Source organism: Tupaia chinensis, unplaced genomic scaffold (assembly GCF_000334495.1).
Source record: "Tupaia chinensis unplaced genomic scaffold, TupChi_1.0 Scaffold000354_1, whole genome shotgun sequence".
In the NCBI taxonomy this organism is placed as follows: domain Eukaryota; kingdom Metazoa; phylum Chordata; class Mammalia; order Scandentia; family Tupaiidae; genus Tupaia; species Tupaia belangeri.
The window spans coordinates 251,602-271,376 of record NW_006159849.1 but is presented as its reverse complement, the minus strand read 5'-3'; the positions used below and the strand labels follow the sequence as shown (position 1 = coordinate 271,376).

Genomic DNA, 19,775 nt, shown 5'->3' with positions numbered 1-19,775 from the left:
ATGGTATTCAAACCAGAGTAATGTGGGATCCAGGTCCCTCCACAGGGCTTAATTGCTGCACTGCAGGGCCACCTTGCTTTTTAAGTTGTGTTTAACATTTACTTCTTTCTTTCCTGCTTCCATCATAGTCATATATTCTTTTCATCTTCCTACTATAGAGACTGTAATTTATATTAGATTACTGTTCATCGTTCATGTTGTTTTATTTTTCTTTGAAAGATTTTTGCTATAGGGTATGTGCGTTCACCAAAATGTCAGATAGAGAGAGAGAGAGAGAGACAGAAAGCAAGAAGTCACCCCCAGGGGGATGACATGCCGCAGTCCCTTCTCCATTCTTCTCTCAGGATCTTGGGCACGTACGCACATGCACCTAACGTGAGTTTTAAGTTGCTGGGTCCAGGACTTGAACCACGGTTGACTTTGTGGGAGTTCAGCAATGAAAATATTACACTATTTGCTGGTCCCATTGTTCATATTTTTATTGGTATGTAATCCTATTAGAACTGGGCCACATACTATGTATTTTGTTTTTGTTTTTTTAAGACAAATTTTTGCTATAGGGCACATGTGCCCTCTGGAAAGACAGAGAGGGACAGAAAGTGATCAATAATTTTTTTAAATGAATGATTCATTTATTTTATTTATCATTATGATTAATGTTCTTTTAAATTTCGCTACAGGTCACACATGTTCACCAGAGAAAGAGAGATAGAGAGAGGGAAAATGAGAAAGCAAGCAACCAGGTCCAGGACTCAAACTGTAGTTGGCCATGTGGGAATCTAGCACCTTAACCACCATGCCACCTGCTGGCCCTCAGAGGACCAGTGATTAACAGTATAAATAATAAACAACACTACAGGCATTCTCAACTGGTTCAGTTTAATCCAATTCTGACTTAAAAAGTAAAGTTGAGCAGAAGAAGGAGACTGAAGGTTCCTAGGTTGGTAATACTCTAACATCATAGATACAAAAATTGCATTAAGCCATCTAAAAGAATACTGATTTGGATCCAGCAGGTGGTATGGTGGCTAAGGTGCTAGATTCCCACATGGCCAACCATAGTTCAAGTCCTAGACCTGACAACTTGCTTTCTCACTTTCCCTCTCTTCCTTTGTCTCTCTGGTGAGCACATGTGACCTATAACAAATTTTAAAATAAAAAAATATTTATTTATTTATTCTGAGAGGCTGTGTATCCTCACAGGGATGGGGGATGAGCCAGAATGCCCAGTGAGTTCTGTTCATGCTATCTTTTCCTCCATTTCTATAGCCCATCAGGATTTTAGGCACACCGTACACATGCCCAGTATGTTTTTCAAGCTACAGGGGATGGTATTCAAACCAGAGTAATGTGGGATCCAGGTCCCTCCACAGGGCTTAATTGCTGCACTGCAGGGCCACCTTGCTTTTTAAGTTGTGTTTAACATTTACTTCTTTCTTTCCTGCTTCCATCATAGTCATATATTCTTTTCATCTTCCTACTATAGAGACTGTAATTTATATTAGATTACTGTTCATCGTTCATGTTGTTTTATTTTTCTTTGAAAGATTTTTGCTATAGGGTATGTGCGTTCACCAAAATGTCAGATAGAGAGAGAGAGAGAGACAGAAAGCAAGAAGTCACCCCCAGGGGGATGACATGCCGCAGTCCCTTCTCCATTCTTCTCTCAGGATCTTGGGCACGTACGCACATGCACCTAACGTGAGTTTTAAGTTGCTGGGTCCAGGACTTGAACCACGGTTGACTTTGTGGGAGTTCAGCAATGAAAATATTACACTATTTGCTGGTCCCATTGTTCATATTTTTATTGGTATGTAATCCTATTAGAACTGGGCCACATACTATGTATTTTGTTTTTGTTTTTTTAAGACAAATTTTTGCTATAGGGCACATGTGCCCTCTGGAAAGACAGAGAGGGACAGAAAGTGAGAAATCACCCTCCAGGGTTGATGGCCATGCCAGAATCTCTTATCCTCCATTCCTCTCTCAGGATCCTGGGCACACATGTACACATGCCCTGCGTGAGTTTAAGCCACTGGGTTCAGGACTTGAACCATGGTCGTCTACATGGGAGTCCAGCACTGTAACCATTTCGCCGTCTGCTGGCTCCACCACATACTATGCTATGATTATTTTTCCTTTCCTGCAGGGTTTTCCTCTCACTGAGAATTAATAATTTGTTTTGTTCTTTACATTTACTTCCTGTTTAAAGTACCACTTTTGCAGTCAGAAACTGTCTGCCAGTTGTGTAAGTATTCCCTGAATTTTTTCAAATGCATTTGGTATTCTGTTTCATTTTTCTAAATAAATTTATCTTCGAGCCTTCTGGCCTGTTCTAAACTGGACTGGTTACTCTGTGGACATCTTTTAACACAGCTGTATTTTTGGCTTTCTCACAGCTATGTTTTTTGGCTTTCCATCAACATCATCATCCTGAGAATTCCCTTGACTCTTTTATTTGTCTAGGATCCTTTGATAGCTAATGATTAATTAATATATGGGTAGTTAATGTATGGATGTAACTGCTATGACAGAGACCTGGAATAAAATGGAATTCATTGATAGCTCTTTGGTTTTTGATGTATTTGGTTGAACATAATTTCTACTGTAGGAGGAGCTGAGTGGGTTATTTCCCTAAGGAACCTCCTATCTTTAGGCTGTTTCCTTCCTCTCTTCCCTAATTGCCTCCCTCCCCTCACCTTTCTCTCTCTAGTGTTCCTTGGAAAAGAGTGTTACAGTCCTTTCCAGAGGATATATATCTGGCTACCCCAGTATTCTGGGATTTGAGTTATGTAAGAAGCTAGAGGTCTCAAATTCAGTCTGTGAATTTTATTTTTTTTGGAGAGATTTTCACTGTAGGGCGCGTGCGCTCGCCAGACAGACAGAGAGAGACATAGAGACAAAAAGCGAGAAATCACCCCCCAGGGGGATGGTCACGCCGCAATCCCTTCCCCTCCATTCTCCTCTCGGGATCTTGGGCACGCATGCACACGCGCCCGGCGTGAGTTTTAAGCCACCGGGTCTGGGACACGAACCGCAGTCGACTACGTGGGAGTCCAGCGACATAGCCATTACGCTAACTGCTGGTTCCCAGTCTGTGAATTTTTTAAGTTTCTATTTCTGTTTATAGTGTGGTCCATAGATCTCCGGGGATTTCTTTTTTTTGTTTGTTTTTGTTTCGTTTTTCTCTAAAGAAAAATACTCAGCTTTCTGTTGGAATGGGGAGTGGAATATATCTTAGAAGCTTGGCATTGGGAGTTGCTCTGAGGGGACCCCACTGCTTTATAACTAGGCCTCAAACCAGTCCAACTGCATTAGTCCAGTCTTTCAGAGACATCATCTGATTTCCCAAGCCGTTTGTGTATCATGCAATATAAATTTAGCTATTTTTTAATATTCTTTGTTTGTTTCTTAGTATTCTTTACTGCTAGTTAGGGCTAGTATTCATCCATATGCTTCTCAGCTTTCATAATTTTCTAATGCTGCCTCCTTTCCCATTGTTTGCTTTTGCCAATTAATGCTTCTTGAAAAAAATTACTTTTCTGTTACAAAAGTTAGAATTTAAGGAGTCAGGAGAGCTAAATATTTATATTTTGTCTGTTCTCTTTAAATGGAAAGGATTTAAATTTTTAAGGGACTTTTTTTGTTCTACTTAGTATCACTTTTTTTTTTTTCTTTTGAGAGGTTTTGCTATAGAGTGCATGCACTCGCCAGAAAGAGAAAGACAGAAAACAAGAATCATCCCACAGGGGGATGGCCACGCCGCAATCCCTTCTCCTCCATTCTCCTCTCAGCATCTTAGGCATGCATGCACATGTGCCCGGTGTGAGTTTAAGCCACCAGGTCCAGGACTCGAACTGCCATCGACTACATGGGAGTCCATTAACATAGCCATTTTGCCAACTGCTGGTCCCTACTTAGTATCACTTTTAATATTTTTAATAAATGTTTTTCATTATCAATTTTATTAAAATGGTAAAGTAATAAGCAGTACTTTTGTGATAACATGTAAATAGATAATAAAAATAAACTTTGAAAAATCTTAAGCTTTTTTCTATAAGGTATATACATATTTGTATTTATATTTGGAACTCAACCAAAACCAAAAATATTAGTGTAGGAAAAGTGATAGGTTCTTAGGACCAGCAGTTGGCATAATGGCTATGTCGCTAGACTCCCATATAGTAGACCGTGGTTGGGGTCCCGCACCCGGTGGCTTAAATTCACGCTGGGCGTGTTTGCATGCATGCCTAAAATTCCGAGAGGAGAATGGAAGAAAAAAGATTGCAGTGTGGCCATTCCCCTTGGAGGGTGATTTCTTACTTTCTGTCTCTCTGTCTTTCTGGTAAGCACACACGCCCTATAGCAAAAACCTCTCAAAAAAGAAAAATGATTAGATTCTTGAATATTAAAGAGTTAGTACAAAATATATATTCTCAGCGTTTATTAATATGTGGCTGAAGAAATATTTCCAATAAATTAAGGATTTAAAAAACAAATTACAATAGTAGAAACTAGCAGTTAGCGTAATGGCTATGTAGCTGAACTCCCACGTAGTTGACTGCGGTTTGCATCCTGGACCCGGTGGCTTAAACTCACAATGGGCGCGTGTGTGTGCGTGCCCAAGATCCCGAGAGGAAAATGGAGGAGAAGGGATTGTGACGTGGCCATCCACCCTGGGGGGTGATTTCTCGCTTTCTATCTCTCTCTCTCTCTCTCTGTCTTTCTGGCGAGTGCACGTGCCCTATAGCAGAAAACCTCTTCCAAAACAACAACAACAAAAAAAAAACAAACAGAAAAAAAAAGACAATTGTTAAATAAGGTATAAATAGAGAAAATATATAAGAAAATAGTTTATATGTATTACTAGTAATTGGAAAAATACATTAAATGACATTTAACAGATGTATTAAAATAGGTTGAATTATTCTACTATGTTCAGAACCCATCTATAGGACTAGATAATCAGAAAAGCTGAGAGGAAAATATGCTTGAAGACTTTGGAATGTTAACAAGATAATGATTAGTAGGCTAGAGGAGGCCAGAGACCTAATGAGCTAAAGCTTAGTGTTTGAGTCTGTAGTGAACTTGAATGAACTAAGGGTATATGCAATAGCATAGATAGATCTCACAAGCATGGTGAGTAAAAGCCAACAGGCATAAACTAATATATGCTGTGATTCCATTTTATGCAAAATTAAAGGGAAAATCAAAACATAGGCCATTCTAAATTAGTGTATATATGGATGCATGTTTAAGTTGTAATGGTTCAAAGGAGAAAAAGGAAGTTATTGTGAATATAGATTACTTTTGTGGTAGAGGGTGAGAGTACAGAGTTCAGGAGTCAGCAATATTGGAGGGACTCTAGATACTGAATTCTAGGCATGAGTGGTAATTCCACAAATGATATTAATTTTATGATATTAATGAGTTGAATATTTTGTGTATTTCTTCTATAATGCAGTATAATTCATAATAGAAAGCTTTAAAAATATTTAAAACATGGGACCAGCAGATGATGTAATGGTCACTGGAGTCCCACATAGTTGACCACAGTTCAAGTCCTGGGCCTGGTCACTTAAAACTCACGCCAAGTGCTGTGTGAGTGCATGTCCAAAATCCCAAGACAAGAATGGAAGAGAAGGGATTGTGACGTGGCCATCTGCCCCCTGGGGGGGGTGATTTTTCAGTTTCTGTCTCTTTCTGGTGAGCACATATGGCCTATAGCAAAAGTATCTCCAAAATAATAATTACATACACACACACACTTTCTTTAAAACATTTCAGTGACTCCCATATATAACTTGGAGAAAACAGCATTAAGTTCTTAATGTGACAATCAAGCTCGTGTATATCTTACCTCATAAACTATTTTCTGTATCCCATCCACAGAGGCAAGTCTTTCACTGTGAACATGCCAGAAATACTATTACAATAGAGCCTTTATACTTGTTAGATTTCCTTCAGGACTTTTTTCAAAAGTCATCTTTATTGGAAAACCTGTTTTGCTTTTTATAAAACATTTCTCAACCTCCAGTTTACCATACAATTCTTTTTAGCACATTTGTCTGCTACTCGAATGTAAATCAGGGGTACAAGTAGGGATTTTGGTATGTTTGGATACCTACCATATCTTTAGAACCTAGAACAGTACATGGTAGATATAGTAAGCACCTGGGAACTATTTGTTAGAGGAATGAGTATTAGTTTGCGCAGTAGTCCAAACAAATAATAATCAATGCTGTTTTTTTATTTTCTGTTTAATAATGTCTAGTTTTGTTATTAAAATTTAAAAGTAAAGGTCCTACTAATAAAGAAGCAAATATTGCAGGTTTAGATAGTAGATTACATAGCTCATTTTGGAATTAAATAGTAGTATAGTTTTTCTAATGTTTTACTCTTGGGATTATTCCAAAATAAAGTATTTTAGTGTGCTTCTTTTTGTGTTTACTAAAGTAATAATCATCACCTTTGCCTTAGAATTTGTGATCTAAAATGTCCTTTATTTGACAAATAAGAACAGATAACTGTGCTTAATCTATTTTACCACCTATATGGAATTAAATAGGGTGTAAACTTAATAATAATGTCATTTAACTTGTTGAATGGTAGCCATTGTACTACATATATGTATGTTCTCTTTACAGCGAAGAGATTCACAGATGTGAAAATGGAAGATTGGAAAGGTCTAATGATCATTTTAGGGAGTCAGGGTAGAGACTGAGCTATTGCATCAGGTTGCCAGATAGCATGATATTGCATTATACTATAAAGCAAGGGAATAATAGAGAGTAGTAAGATATTGACAGATCATATATAGTTTCTAGATGATAGGCCAAATAAAATGTATTACTTTTTACTGACTGAGAAGATAAACTCTGTGCTACATGATGAAAATAGTAGTAGTGGGCAAGTTAGATATAGTTTCTACTATCATCTTTACTTAATTTTAGTTTGGAGATTGACTATCCATATTTTTTTTCAGAGAGGTTTTTTGCTATAGGGCACGTACGCTCGCCAGACAGACAGAGAGAGACAGACAGAAAGCGAGAAATCATCCCCCAGGGGGGATGGCCACGCCGTAATCCCTTCTCCTCCATTTTCCTCTCGGGATCTTGGGCACGCACGCACACGCACCCGGTGTGAGTTTAAGCCACTGGGTCTGGGACTCGAACCATGGTCAACTACATGGGAGTCCAGCGACATAGCCATTACGCTAACTGCTGGTCCAGATACTTTAAATGCTTATAAATAGATTAGCACTGGACTGAGCTCATTTGGAAGTATTATCGAACCAGTTAATAAAAAGCTTGACATTTTAAGGGAGAATATTCAGATGTTATTCCTGATGGATATTTTTCAGTGTACATTATACTAAATAAAGTCTTAATAACTTTATGCTTATTTAAGGAGAATTATATTGATTACAGTATTTTGGGGGAATGCTTTTTAAGCCATATTTTTTTTTATTATAGCAGCTTCATGGAGTTTGGCCACAAGATGTTATTGATGGAACATGTGTTGCAGTAAACAACAAGTATCGACTAATGGCATTTGGTTGTGCAAGGTAATTGATACAGATTTCTGAATTTTAAAACAGTTATTGCCCAAAAGAATGGGATCTTTTTTGAGTATAAGTGTGTGTAAGGTTTTTTTGAGGTTTTTGCCTTAGGGTGCATGCACTCACCAGAGAGAGAGAGGCAGAGATAGGAAAAGGGAGAAATTGGGGGGAGAGGGGATGGCTGTACTGCAATCCCTTCTCCATTTTGGGCACACACATACACAGGGCCTGATTTTTCAAGCCACCAGATCCAGGACTCAAACTGCCTGTTGGCACTGTGAGATTCCAGCTACATAACCACTATGCCATCTGCTGGTCCTGAATGTAAGATGTTCTTTAACACACTTATAAACTGATCATGATCGGGAACCAGCAGTTAGCGTAATGGCTATGTCGCTGGACTCCCACGTAGTCGACCGCGGTTCGCGTCCCGGACCCGATGGCTTAAAACGCACGCCGAGTGTGTGTGCGTGCGTGCCCAAGATCCCGAGAGGAGAATGGAGGAGAAGGGATTGCGTCGTGACCATCCCCCCGGGGGGTGATTTCTCGCTTTCTGTCTCTATGTCTCTCTCTCTCTGTCTGTCTGGCAAGCGCACGCGCCCTATAGCGAAAATCTCTCTCTCAAAAAAAAAAAAAAAAAAAAAGCTGATCATGATCATGCCTATTATAATTTATGCATCAGCCATAATATAAAATCCAAAGGAGTTTTATGAGACTGAAGCAAACAAAGGTGAAGGGTATATTTTGGAAGTTTAGCATTTTAATTTGTCAAAGTGAACATTTCTCCAGTGGTAGAAAACTGCCTTACAAGTTAAATTAGTTAACATTTAGGTCCTTCAATGTTTAAAAGGGATCTGAAAGATTTTTTTGCCCTTTTTTCAGTAATCTTTTTTTTTTTTTTTAATATCAGTGTTGACATTGAGAATTAATGGGTTCACCTTAATTATTAAGCACATTTAAAGCTCACAGATAAAACCAGTATTTTGTTTTAATCCACATAGCCATTACACTAACTGCTGGTCCCTGGCGTGAGTTCTAAGCCACTGAGTCCAGGACTTGAACTGCAGTTGACTACGTAGGAGTCCAGTGATGTAACCATTATGCCATTTGCTGTTCTCAATATTTCCAATTCATTCATGTAGGGACTGGCAGCGTAATGGCTATGTCGCTGGACTCCCATGTAGTTGACCACAGTTCTAGTCTCGGACTTGGTGGCTTAAACTCATGCCGGGCATGTGTACATGCATGCCCAAGATCCTGAGAGGAGAATGGAGGAGAAAGGATTGCAGTGTGGCCATTTCCCCTGCAGGGTGATTTCTCGCTTTCTGTCTCTCTGTCTCTCTGGCAAGCACATGCACCCTATAGCAAAATAATAATAATAATAAGAAGAAGAATGCATAATCTAGCATGCACAGTTTAAAAACAAGTTGTAATATGAACACCCATCTATCTGTTCACAGCTGGGTTAAGAAATAGAATATTGCCAGCCTATCACAAGCTGCACCCTCGCTAGTTCTCCTCGCTGACTCACATAGTAACCAGTTTTCTGTCTTTTATGATTTTGAACTTTATATCAATAGATTTTTGTTTCCCTCTACCTTCTTTCATTCAACCTTGTGAGATTCATCCACGTTTGCCAGTGTCTATAGAAATTTTTAAAATTGTATTATTAATGGTGTTCTAGTATAGAAATACAATGTAATTTATCCACTTTGATGCTGATGGGCATATACATTATCTCTTGGTTTCTAAAAAAAGAGACATCTTAATAAACCCAGTATCATTATCACACTTGAGATAATTAATGATAAATCCCTTTAGGATCTTATACCCAATTCATATTAGCATCAACCCAGTTCTCACCAGAATATATTTATTTTATAGCTCCTTTGTTCCTATTAGAATCAATCAAGATTCATGAAATATATATAGTTGTTATTTCTTTTTAGTCACCTTTTATCCATATTTCTTATACCTTATTTTTATGGTATTGACGTTTAAAAAAAAAAAGAATTGCTTTAATATTAGTTACTATTGTTGTTATCTTTAAATTTTCTATAGAGCATGTGTGCTTACCAGAAAGAGAAAATAAGCCACCAGGTCTGAGACTCGAACCACTGTCGGCCACATGGGAGTCCAGAACCTTAACCACCACACCATCTGCTGGCCCCAGCATTGACATTTTTAAGAATCCAGGTCAGTTCTTTGTAGAATGCCATACATTCTAGATTTGCCTCAGTGTTTTCTGTAATGTCATTTTGCAGAGGATCATTCTTAAACCCTTACTTTTATGTTTAAAGGTTTAATTAGATTCTGGTAAAGCATTTGGTCATAGGTGATGGTGTGTACTTGTGGCATCATTTAGCATAATGTCAAGTTTTTATTGATGGTGTAAATAATGGTAAATTTGATCACTTATAGTATAATAGCCATATGTCCGTTGTAGAAATGTTTTTGCTTTGGGATTGGTAAGGTTTTTTTAGTTAAAATTAATTTTTTTTTTCTTAAAATGAGCTGGTGGTAAATGAAAAAAGAAAGTAAAAACATAAGCATTATAGGATAGTTAAAATGATAATTTGGGCCTGGCCTTGGTGGCATAGGTGGTAGCATGCTGAACTGTGGTGCTGGTTGCTGTATGACCTTCTGTGAGTTCACATGCCATCCCACGTCAACCTGAAAACACAAGGTGTGCATGCACCTTGGACCCTGATGGCTAGGGGTGGCATTGCGGTGTGACTTCTCAAGGAAGCCTTCCTGCCTGCTTCCCTCCTTTCATCTCTTCCTCCTACGTGATTGCATACTGTCTCATGAATAAAATAAACATTATAAAAAGGTTGTCAGTCTTTTATAAGTAGTGACTTCGTACCTACTTTTTGCAATAGAAATATTTGCACTCCTCACTGACTTATTAGAACTAAGCAACCCAGAGTATCATTTGACAATTGTCGAATGCAAAGGAAAAAACAAATATCTGCTGTCACCAAGAGATAGTCTCTCTCATTAGGCAAATAGTCTAGAAAAAAAAATCTATTACAAATATTTGGCTTTTGACTAAGAATAGCAGATTTTGCCTTCTACCCAAAACAACTAAGAAAATGGACAAAAATAAGAAATTGCTCTTTTGAATCCAAGACATGGAATATAAGGCAACAAGAACATAAACCCTGAAAGACGAGAAACGAAATGAGCTCTACAACTCCAAATGCTTTTGTTGCTCTGAGAGTATTTCCAGGGTGGGGCACAGGGACGGGGAACTCAACTTGAGCCCAAGTTGAGTACATGGGAATAATGTGAGTCTGAGAAGACCATGGTCTCCAGGTTTCACAGGACAGGCACCAAAGAACAGAGAGTAACACAAAGAAGGAGCTAGTGAAGATGTATTAGATATTAAACTGAGATACTGAAAATATAACAAAGACTCCAATCAGACTTCTATAGAGGAAGACTATAGTTTGGAGGGGATTAATCACAGATTAGATATTGCAGAAGAAATTATTAATAAACTTGAAAAACAGGACAAGAGAAATTATCTTAAATGAAATTTTGGGGGGAGAGGGGGTCCGTAAGCTATGGGGCTACTTCAGGCAGCCTGTTATCACAGATATTTTACTTAGTCCCAGTCTGTTCCTTGAGAAGGACAAGACCTTGCTGGCAATGGATCAGAGCAGTTGTGGGGAAACCATCTGACTTTTCTTACTACAAAGAAAAGGCGTAAGTGCCAGAATATTCTGGGAGTCATAAACCAGTGTCATTCCTAATGTGTGCAAAAGTAGCCTTGGATTAAAAAAATATTTAAAGAATAACAGTTGTCTTTTTTATTATAATATTGTGTAAGTAATGTAACTGAACTAGGCAGTTTGTTTTCAAAACCCGAATTTTTGAATTTCTAATAGCTCCATAAACAGAAATGGAATTTTTAAGTGATCTTGGCATAGTTCAATTTTGAAATGTAGTTTAGAAAGTAATATAGAGATTTTAGTTTTGGTTTCTAGCCCTTTATAATTTGACCCTTGTAAAGACTTTTAAAATGAATTAATTACATATGCTATTTACACAAAGGAGCGTACAGTGTTTGTAATATGTAAGAAATAATAAAGTGAAAATCTATGTAAATTACTATCCAGTGTAAGAAATAGCACATTACCAGTATATATGAAGCTGTTTGCCCCCTTCTTTAATATTCCAGGACTCCCATTATTCTAAATGTATATTTTTGCTATATTTTTATCACAAATAAATTTAATTACTGTGTTTGAATGTATTGTCTATGTAGAAATGTATGTGGATAGGAAATATAAATTTATGTGTGTGTGTGTATACATGTGGCTTAATTTCATTCATTTAATGAATACTGTAATATAGTGTTAAATTAATATACTACAGTTTATTTTTCCTTTTCTTATGTTTCCAGACACTGAAATGGTTTCCAGTTTTTGCCTTTTTTTTTTTTGGAGAGGTTTTTGCTATAGGGCGTGTGCGTTCGACAGACAGACAGAAGAGAGACAGAGAGCCAGAAAGCGAGAAAGCCCCCCCCAGGGGGGATGGCCACGCCGCAGTTCCTTCTCCATTCTCCTCTCGGGATTTTGGGCATGCACGCATACTCACCCGGCGTGAGTTTAAGCCACCGGGTCCAGGACTCAAACCGTGGTCGACTCCATGGGAGTCCGGTGACATAGCCATTAAGCTAACTGCTAGTCCCACAGTTTTTGCAATTATTTGAATATCGTACCTGTTTCCTGTTAAACATTAAGAATTTCTGGGTTAGGGAACCAACAGTTAGCGTAATGGCTATGTCACTGGACTCCCACGTAGTCGACCGTGGTTCGCGTCCCAGACCCCGGTGGCTTAAAACTCACGCCAGGCGCGTGTGCGTGCGTGCCCAAGATCCCAAGAGGAGAATGGAGGAGAAGGGATTGCGGCGTGACCATCCTCCCTGAGGGGTGATTTCTCACTTTCTGTCTCTATGTCTCTCTCTGTCTGTCTGGTGAGCGCACGCGCCCTATAGCAAAAAATCTCTCAAAAAAAAAACAAGAAAAATTTCTGGGTTATATCTCAAAGTGAAACTGTTAGATTACAGGAATATATATTTGTTCAGGTTTATGTGATGACTGCAAATTATTTTAAAAATGTTTGATTTTGTTCTAGTTTTACACTCCTACCAACAGTTTCCATAATTTTTTGTCTTTTTTATTTTCTTAAATTTTTAGAAATAATTATTTTATTTAACTTTATTCATTTATTTATTTTTAATTTGACCAGAGGAGACAGTGAGAAAGAAAGAGAGAGAGGAGAGAGGGAAAGTGAGAAAGCAAGCTGCAGGTCGGGACTCGAACCACAGTCAGCCATGTAGGAGTCCAACGTCCTTAACCACCATGCCATCTGCTAGTTCCCTTGTGTTTGTCTTGTTTCAGTAAAAGTCATTTTTCTGTTTTCACAGTGGTTCTGTGCAAGTGTATACTATAGACAACACCACTGGAGCCATGCTGCTATCTCATAAATTAGAGCTAACAGCAAAACAGTATCCTGGTAAGTATTTTTTAAAAACGTTTTTAATGTACTTGCACTGCTACGTGTAATGAATGCAGATTTTATTTTTTATTTAATTTTTAAAAATAATAATTTAATTTAATCATTTTTGCTACTGGGCACGTATGCAAAAGAATGAGAGAAAGTGAGAAAGCAAGGTGCCAGGTCCAGGACTCAAAGGGTGGTTGGCTATGTAGCAGTTTCGTGCCTTAACCACCATACCACCTGCTAGTCCTACAAATGCTGATTTTAAATTATATATAACATAGGTCAAATATTGTGAGGATACATAAAAATATTCTCTGTGACCTGGAAATTTCTATGTAACTAAGAGAAGCTCTGCAACTTTTAAAAAAAAATCTTTTTATTTTGTTCCTTGTATCCTCATTTTGTTTTAGCCCCTATATGAGGGGTCTTCAGAATTTCATGTAAAATGCATATTATGAAAAAGCTAAGCATGGATTTCAAATATTTTTTGCACCAAAATAAACTCATATTTTTAATTCTATCTTTCCAAGACGTATATTTTTTTTAATTGCCAGAGGGTACATATGCTTATTAGAAAGAGATAGGAGGGAGAAATCATCCCCTTATGGGATATGGTCATGCCACAGTCCCTTTTCAGTTTCTTCTTGCTGTTAGGATTTTGGCCACGCGTGCACATGCAACCATTGTTTTTCAAACTGGGTTGGGGCTTGAACCATCACTGGCCATGTGGGATCCAGCTTCCCTTAACCACTAGACTTCAAGGGCCAGCCTTCCAAGAACTTTCTGAATCACCTTGTATTCCTTATCTGGACTCGCTATCTAGTCTCTTACTGATTTCATTGCTTATGTTATTTTATGACTTCCAATTCAGTTTATCATTCAGTATTTATTGAGCACCTACCATATGGTAGACCCTGTTCTAAATGCTGGATCACAACCAAACAGAAGTCTCCTTCTGAACATTTTAGTGTCCTGTTGTCCACCAGATTAAATGTGTGTCGTTGGAAATGCTAACAGAAAACCCAACTTACTATGACCTAATATTTACTATTAAAATTTACTATGAACAAATAGTATTTATTTTCTCAAATAGTAAGATATCCAAAGGTGAGATACTATTGACCTTCATTTGACCTTTCCTTCATGGTCCCAAGGTAGTTCCTGAGCTCCAGGTGTTACTTCTGCAATTGAGTCAAGAAAGGAGAAAGTAGGACATTATATGAGTTTTTGATCAAAAAGTCTAAGTATCCTTACCTCCTATCTGCCCATTATCTTCCATTTAAATCTTATTGGCCATAAATATATCACATCTCTACTAAGTACCTCTCACTGGACTGAAATTGCTTGGTAAAAAGAGACAGGTAACATCCTATGCTGAAGGCATACATTATGAGGGGGGGGAGGCTTATAAGCTAGTAGGTTAGAAAAGCATTATAGATATTAAGAAAGATAATTAATTCTCTTATTCATTCTCCCTTGAACTAGGAGCAGTGTAGTCACACCTTTGAGTATCTTTTATTAGATTTCCTGCTGGACAGGTTCTGAGCTTTAGCTCCTGTCCTTCACATCCTGAGAGTAATCAGAGGTGAATACCAAGGTCTCCAGAGTTTGACAGAAATAAATCAGGGCTAAAATACTTTTCGCTAGTATCTTTGATTACTTTGAGATTTATGTATTCCGTTTTATTCTGTTTAATATCTTAATTGTTACAGTGTGGATAATCATTCCAAGTATTCATTTGCTGTACTGCTAGAAATTGAAATTTGCTCCTTAAGCTTTTATCATTCTTATTGTATAGCCTTTTTTAAGGCTTTCATATATTTTTCTTTAATATTTTTGCTGTAGTCTTATCCCCATTTTACAGAAACTGATTTACATGAAGCCAGAGACTTAGGATTACATAGTTGTAATTATTCAGGCTAGGAGCATCTAGAAACAGCTTTTACATTTTAAAAATCACATGGGCACTGAGTTTATTTTGCTTAGATCTTGTCAAGACAAATGGCCATAGTGATTTAATTTTATTTATTTAATTTTTAAAGAATTTTTTTAAAATTTAACTTTATTTCAGTTTGACCAGAGAGGGACAGAGTGAGAGAGATAGAGGGAAAGTAAGAAAAGCAAGCCGTCATATTCGAGACTGTACTGTGTTTGGCTATGATGTGGGAATCTAAAGCCTTTAATCACCATGACACCTGCTGGCCCCAGCCTTACTGATTTTAAATAGCCCTAAATGAGCAGAATTTATCTCATTATTTGAAGTGTCATGCCTTTCTGCTCATTCAGATTTGAAGATAGTGACTAAAAAATAATGCATATTTCTGAAGCAGCCTTTTTTTTTTTTTAACTCTTGTCACCATTTCTTAACAGACATATGGAACAAAACAGGAGCTGTTAAACTGATCAAATGGTCTCCTGACAATAGTGTTGTAATAGTGACTTGGGAATATGGAGGCCTTTCTTTATGGAGCGTTTTTGGAGCCCAGCTGATTTGTACACTTGGAGGAGATTTTGCGTGAGTCAATAAAGACAAATTTTAGATCAAGTAACTCCATTTTCTCTCAGACAATATATGCATGTAGGAACCTTATATCATAGATAAACCCTTTTGCCTCATTTTACTCTTACCCTAAAAGAGTTTAAGGTTTAGAATTATTTTGTTCACAGTGTATTGATTTTCCACACATCCATCTTTTTAAAACTGTTGATTCAATAAAAATGTATTTGTTTTTTGGACTCTTGTGTGTATTTAAGACTGAGATGTAATTTAAATAGCTTATCATCTAATAAAAGGAGTCAGTCATAGCATAAAGATCTAGGAAGTAGAAAACAACATTATCTCATTGGGTTAATGTAGATTTCCAGTGAGTTGATATGGGTGCATTGATATCTCTGCCAACTTCATTTATTACCTTTAACCTCAGTCATGGTGAAATGAGCACACTTTCACAAGCTGTTTAACCCTGTCAAGTTATTTGAATCTAGAAAAATGTGGCTCAGTGATCTAGGTTCATTATTAGTTTTGTTTCTTACATTATGTATTTTTGTTTATGTATTTCTGTTTTGAAGGAGCAAAATCAATTTGATTTTTAAAAAACTAAAGCTAACCATGTGGATTATGTCATTGGAAGGCTCTATTAAATTAAGTTTCTATTCTGTCTCAGTTATAGATCCGATGGTACCAAAAAAGATCCTCTTAAAATCAACTCTATGGTAAGCCCTTCCTATTAAAAAATAGGCATAGTGTAAAAAACTTGGATTGTTGTTGTTGTTATTATTATTTAAACCAGCAGCCACATGCACTCATCAGAGAGAGAGAAGGAAAGGAAGAAAGCACCCCCAAGAGGGCATGGTCACTCTACAGTTTCTTTCCGCCATTGCTTCGTATTGTTGGGATTTAGGACACAGATTTGTATCATGTACACACTATATAATTTTCAAGCCGCCAGGTTTAGGACTCAAAACATGCCTTCGGTCATGTTGGATCTGGTTTCCTTAAACACCAGGCCATAGGCTAGCCAAAAATTCTTTTATTTTTCTTTCCTTTTTTCTTTTCCTATGCTGTTCTGATAAAATTACAAAATCTCTTCTAGAATGAGAAGTTTCTTCATATTTCAGAGGCAACTAAATGAAACTACTAGAAAAGTTACAGAGAGCAACAGGTATAACTTAGGATAATGATCCTGGCATTGGAACTGAGAATGGTAGTGTTTGCATTGTTCTAAGTAGAGAGCAGTGATGGTTTTCCCTGGAGAGAACTAAGAGTAATGGAAGGTGATTCTTGTCTGTAAAAGGTTTCTCTGACTTCAGGAATCAATAATAAGGCCAACATAGGTTATTTAAGAATTTGAATATTTGAAGCTAGAAAATGATAATAAAAACCCTTTATTGCTTTGACATTTTTCTTCCTTCTTTTCCCTTTAAGAGCTGGGGTGCAGAAGGCTATCATCTTTGGGTCATCAGTGGATTTGGCTCTCAAAACTCTGAAATTGAGTCTGACCTCAGGAACATAGTTAAACAGCCCAACATTCTCCTATTTCAGTTTATCAAAAGTGTGCTCACTGTAAATCCTTGCATGGTAAGTGTATTTAAAATCTTATTTTTTTAAGTTTCTTTCATACTATTAATAGAATTTCAGATTGTTCTTTATTGTACATTTATGTTGACTGTATTCCTAAAATTGAAATATTATCTTTGTATTTTCTGTGATGCTTATGTTTTGTTTTCAATTTATATTTATATCAAAATGATATTTTTGAACAGGTTTTTTTCCTTTTTCCAAATAGGGTCAGAGCAGTTCTTTAAACTGTCATTTCTTTAAAATGTCAAATATGTACTTGAATAACTAGCATAATTTTTTTATGTGAATAGCATTTCCCAAACTCTATTCCACCAGGCACTTTTTATGAGAAACATTAGTATCGGTTCCACAGGATTAAAAAAAAGTCTATTTTCATGTAAGTGTGAAAGGCATTAAAATAAAGCTGTAGAGATATTTTTATTGTAGAACCTTAAACATGCCAGTAAGCATCATGAAAATTTAGGAGCTGATATATTGGATTGTTAGAAAAGTCATGGCTCATTTTTTGCATGAAAAAAAACACATAGGACTTTTACGACAATCCAATATAAAAGGCATTGTTTTCCATGTTTCTTTAACTGTGAATTTTAAGAAATATTTTGAAGAAAGTAATTTCTAGGAACCCAATTTGGAAAACTGCCCCAAATTGCAGTTATAAACTCATGCTTATCAGTCTGAAATAATCTATTAATATTACTATATTTCCTTAATATATAATAGTGTATGTTACATGTTAGGAGTGCATATATCGACACCTATTATCAGTGGTTTTCTAACGAATATTTGGTGCAACCAGCTTTTAATCAAAATTTACAGCACACTGAGAGAATATGAAAATACCCTGGATCTCAGATCACATTACGATAGTTGAAGACTAAAGGTCCCCAGAAAAACAAGAGAGTATTTCTGTCTCCCCTCCTCCATTCTAAATTATAATATAAAAGTACTTTTGATTTTTATGTCAAGACAGCATTTGGACTAAAATGGAAAGGCAAAAGGGTAGGTTGCCATTCTGTCTGATCTGAATAGTGAATAATCTGCCCATCTTTGAAAACACTATGCTCTAATGTGAAAGTCTAGGGTATAATCACTAAGAGCAGAAATTGTCTAATTTGGGACCAGCAGTTGGTATAATGGATATGTCGCTGGACTCCCATGTAGTCGACTGTGGTTCGAGTTCCGGACCTGATGGCTTAAACTAACGCCAGGCACATGTGCGTGCATGCCCAAGATCCCCAGAGGAGAATGAAGGAGAAGGGATTGTGGCATGACTATCCCCACTGGGGGCTGATTTCTTGCTTTCTGTCTCACTGTCTCTGTCTTTCTGGCAAGTGTAAGCACCCTATAACAAAAACCTCTCAAAAAAAAAAAAAAAAAAGAAAAAGAAATTGTTTAATTTGTCTGAATGTCATTACAACCTGACAACAGTCCTTGGCACTAACCATACATTCTCCAAGTAACTGACTTTTTTTCAACTAGAACTGCAAACTTTTTTTCCTTCTCTTTACCCGTAGTTTAAAAGATCCTCCATCATCCAGTTATCCTCTGTCCCTAAATCCTACCCCTTGTTCTTGCCATGTGGGTTCATGGGTGAGCATGCACACACACACACACACAGAGTCTTTGATCAGTGTTGTCACTACCGTTTATGGCTTACTTTATGTGAAACTAATTTGTAAACTGTAAACAATAAGTAGTTATATTCCGCTTTTTAAGTGGGAAAAATCTCTCATAGAAATGCTATCTTGGGGTGGGGGGTGGCTGGCAGATGGCATGGTGGTTAAGGTGCTGGACTCCCAAATGGCTGACCATGGTTCACGTCTTAGACATAGTGGCTTGCTTTCTCACTTTCCCCTTCTCTTTCTCTGGTCAAATTAACAACAACAACAAAACTAACTAAATAAATAAAAATTAGATGAATAATTCTTTTTTTTTTGGAGAGGTTTTTGCTATAGGACGCGTGCGCTCGCCAGAAAGAAAACGCGAAATCACCCCCCAGGGGAGATGGCCACGCCACAATCCCTTCTCCATCCTTCTCTCGGGATCTTGGACACACACGCACATGTGCCCGATGTGAGTTCAAGCCACCGGGACTCGAACTGCGGTCTACTACATGGGAGTTCAGCGACATAGCCATTATGCTAACTGCTGGTCCCAGATAAATAATTCTTTAACAAAATAATAAATGCCATCTTAGAGTAGTAACAGGCATTACTATAGCAGTCGTAAACCTGGGTGTATTTAACAACTCTATAATAAAATAGATTTTTGGGGGAGAGGTTTTTGCTGTAGGGTGTGTGTGCTTGCCAGAGAGACAGAATGCAAGAAATCACCCCCCAGGATGATTTTTCCCTCAGGATCTTGGATACGCGCACACATGCCTGGCATGAGTTTAAGCCACTAGGTCCAGGACTTGAACCACAGTCGACTACATGGGAGTTCAGCGACATAGCCAGCACGCTAACTGCTGGTCCCAATAAAATATTTTTAACAGTGATTTTATTTACATTTGGAATTAATTGTTAAAACAGTGTCTGTTCTCTTTAAATATAACAATTATTGAAATCATTATGTAGTATTTGTCCTCTAAGAAAATCAGTATTGAAATATATGATACAT

The 19,775-nt window shown here is 37.3% G+C and overlaps 1 protein-coding gene across 1 annotated transcript in view; it reads left to right on the top strand.

The window, feature by feature from the left end:
- The window catches only part of RIC1 (RIC1 partner of RAB6A GEF complex), a 161,385-nt gene that overhangs the window by 111,308 nt on the left and 30,302 nt on the right, over window positions 1-19,775 (top strand). Inside the window, exons 8-12 of the mRNA XM_027773410.1 lie at window positions 7,476-7,567; window positions 12,999-13,087; window positions 15,446-15,590; window positions 16,240-16,288; window positions 17,001-17,153. Coding sequence (XP_027629211.1) covers window positions 7,476-7,567; window positions 12,999-13,087; window positions 15,446-15,590; window positions 16,240-16,288; window positions 17,001-17,153 — 528 coding nt within the window. The remainder of the gene's footprint in view (window positions 1-7,475; window positions 7,568-12,998; window positions 13,088-15,445; window positions 15,591-16,239; window positions 16,289-17,000; window positions 17,154-19,775) is intronic.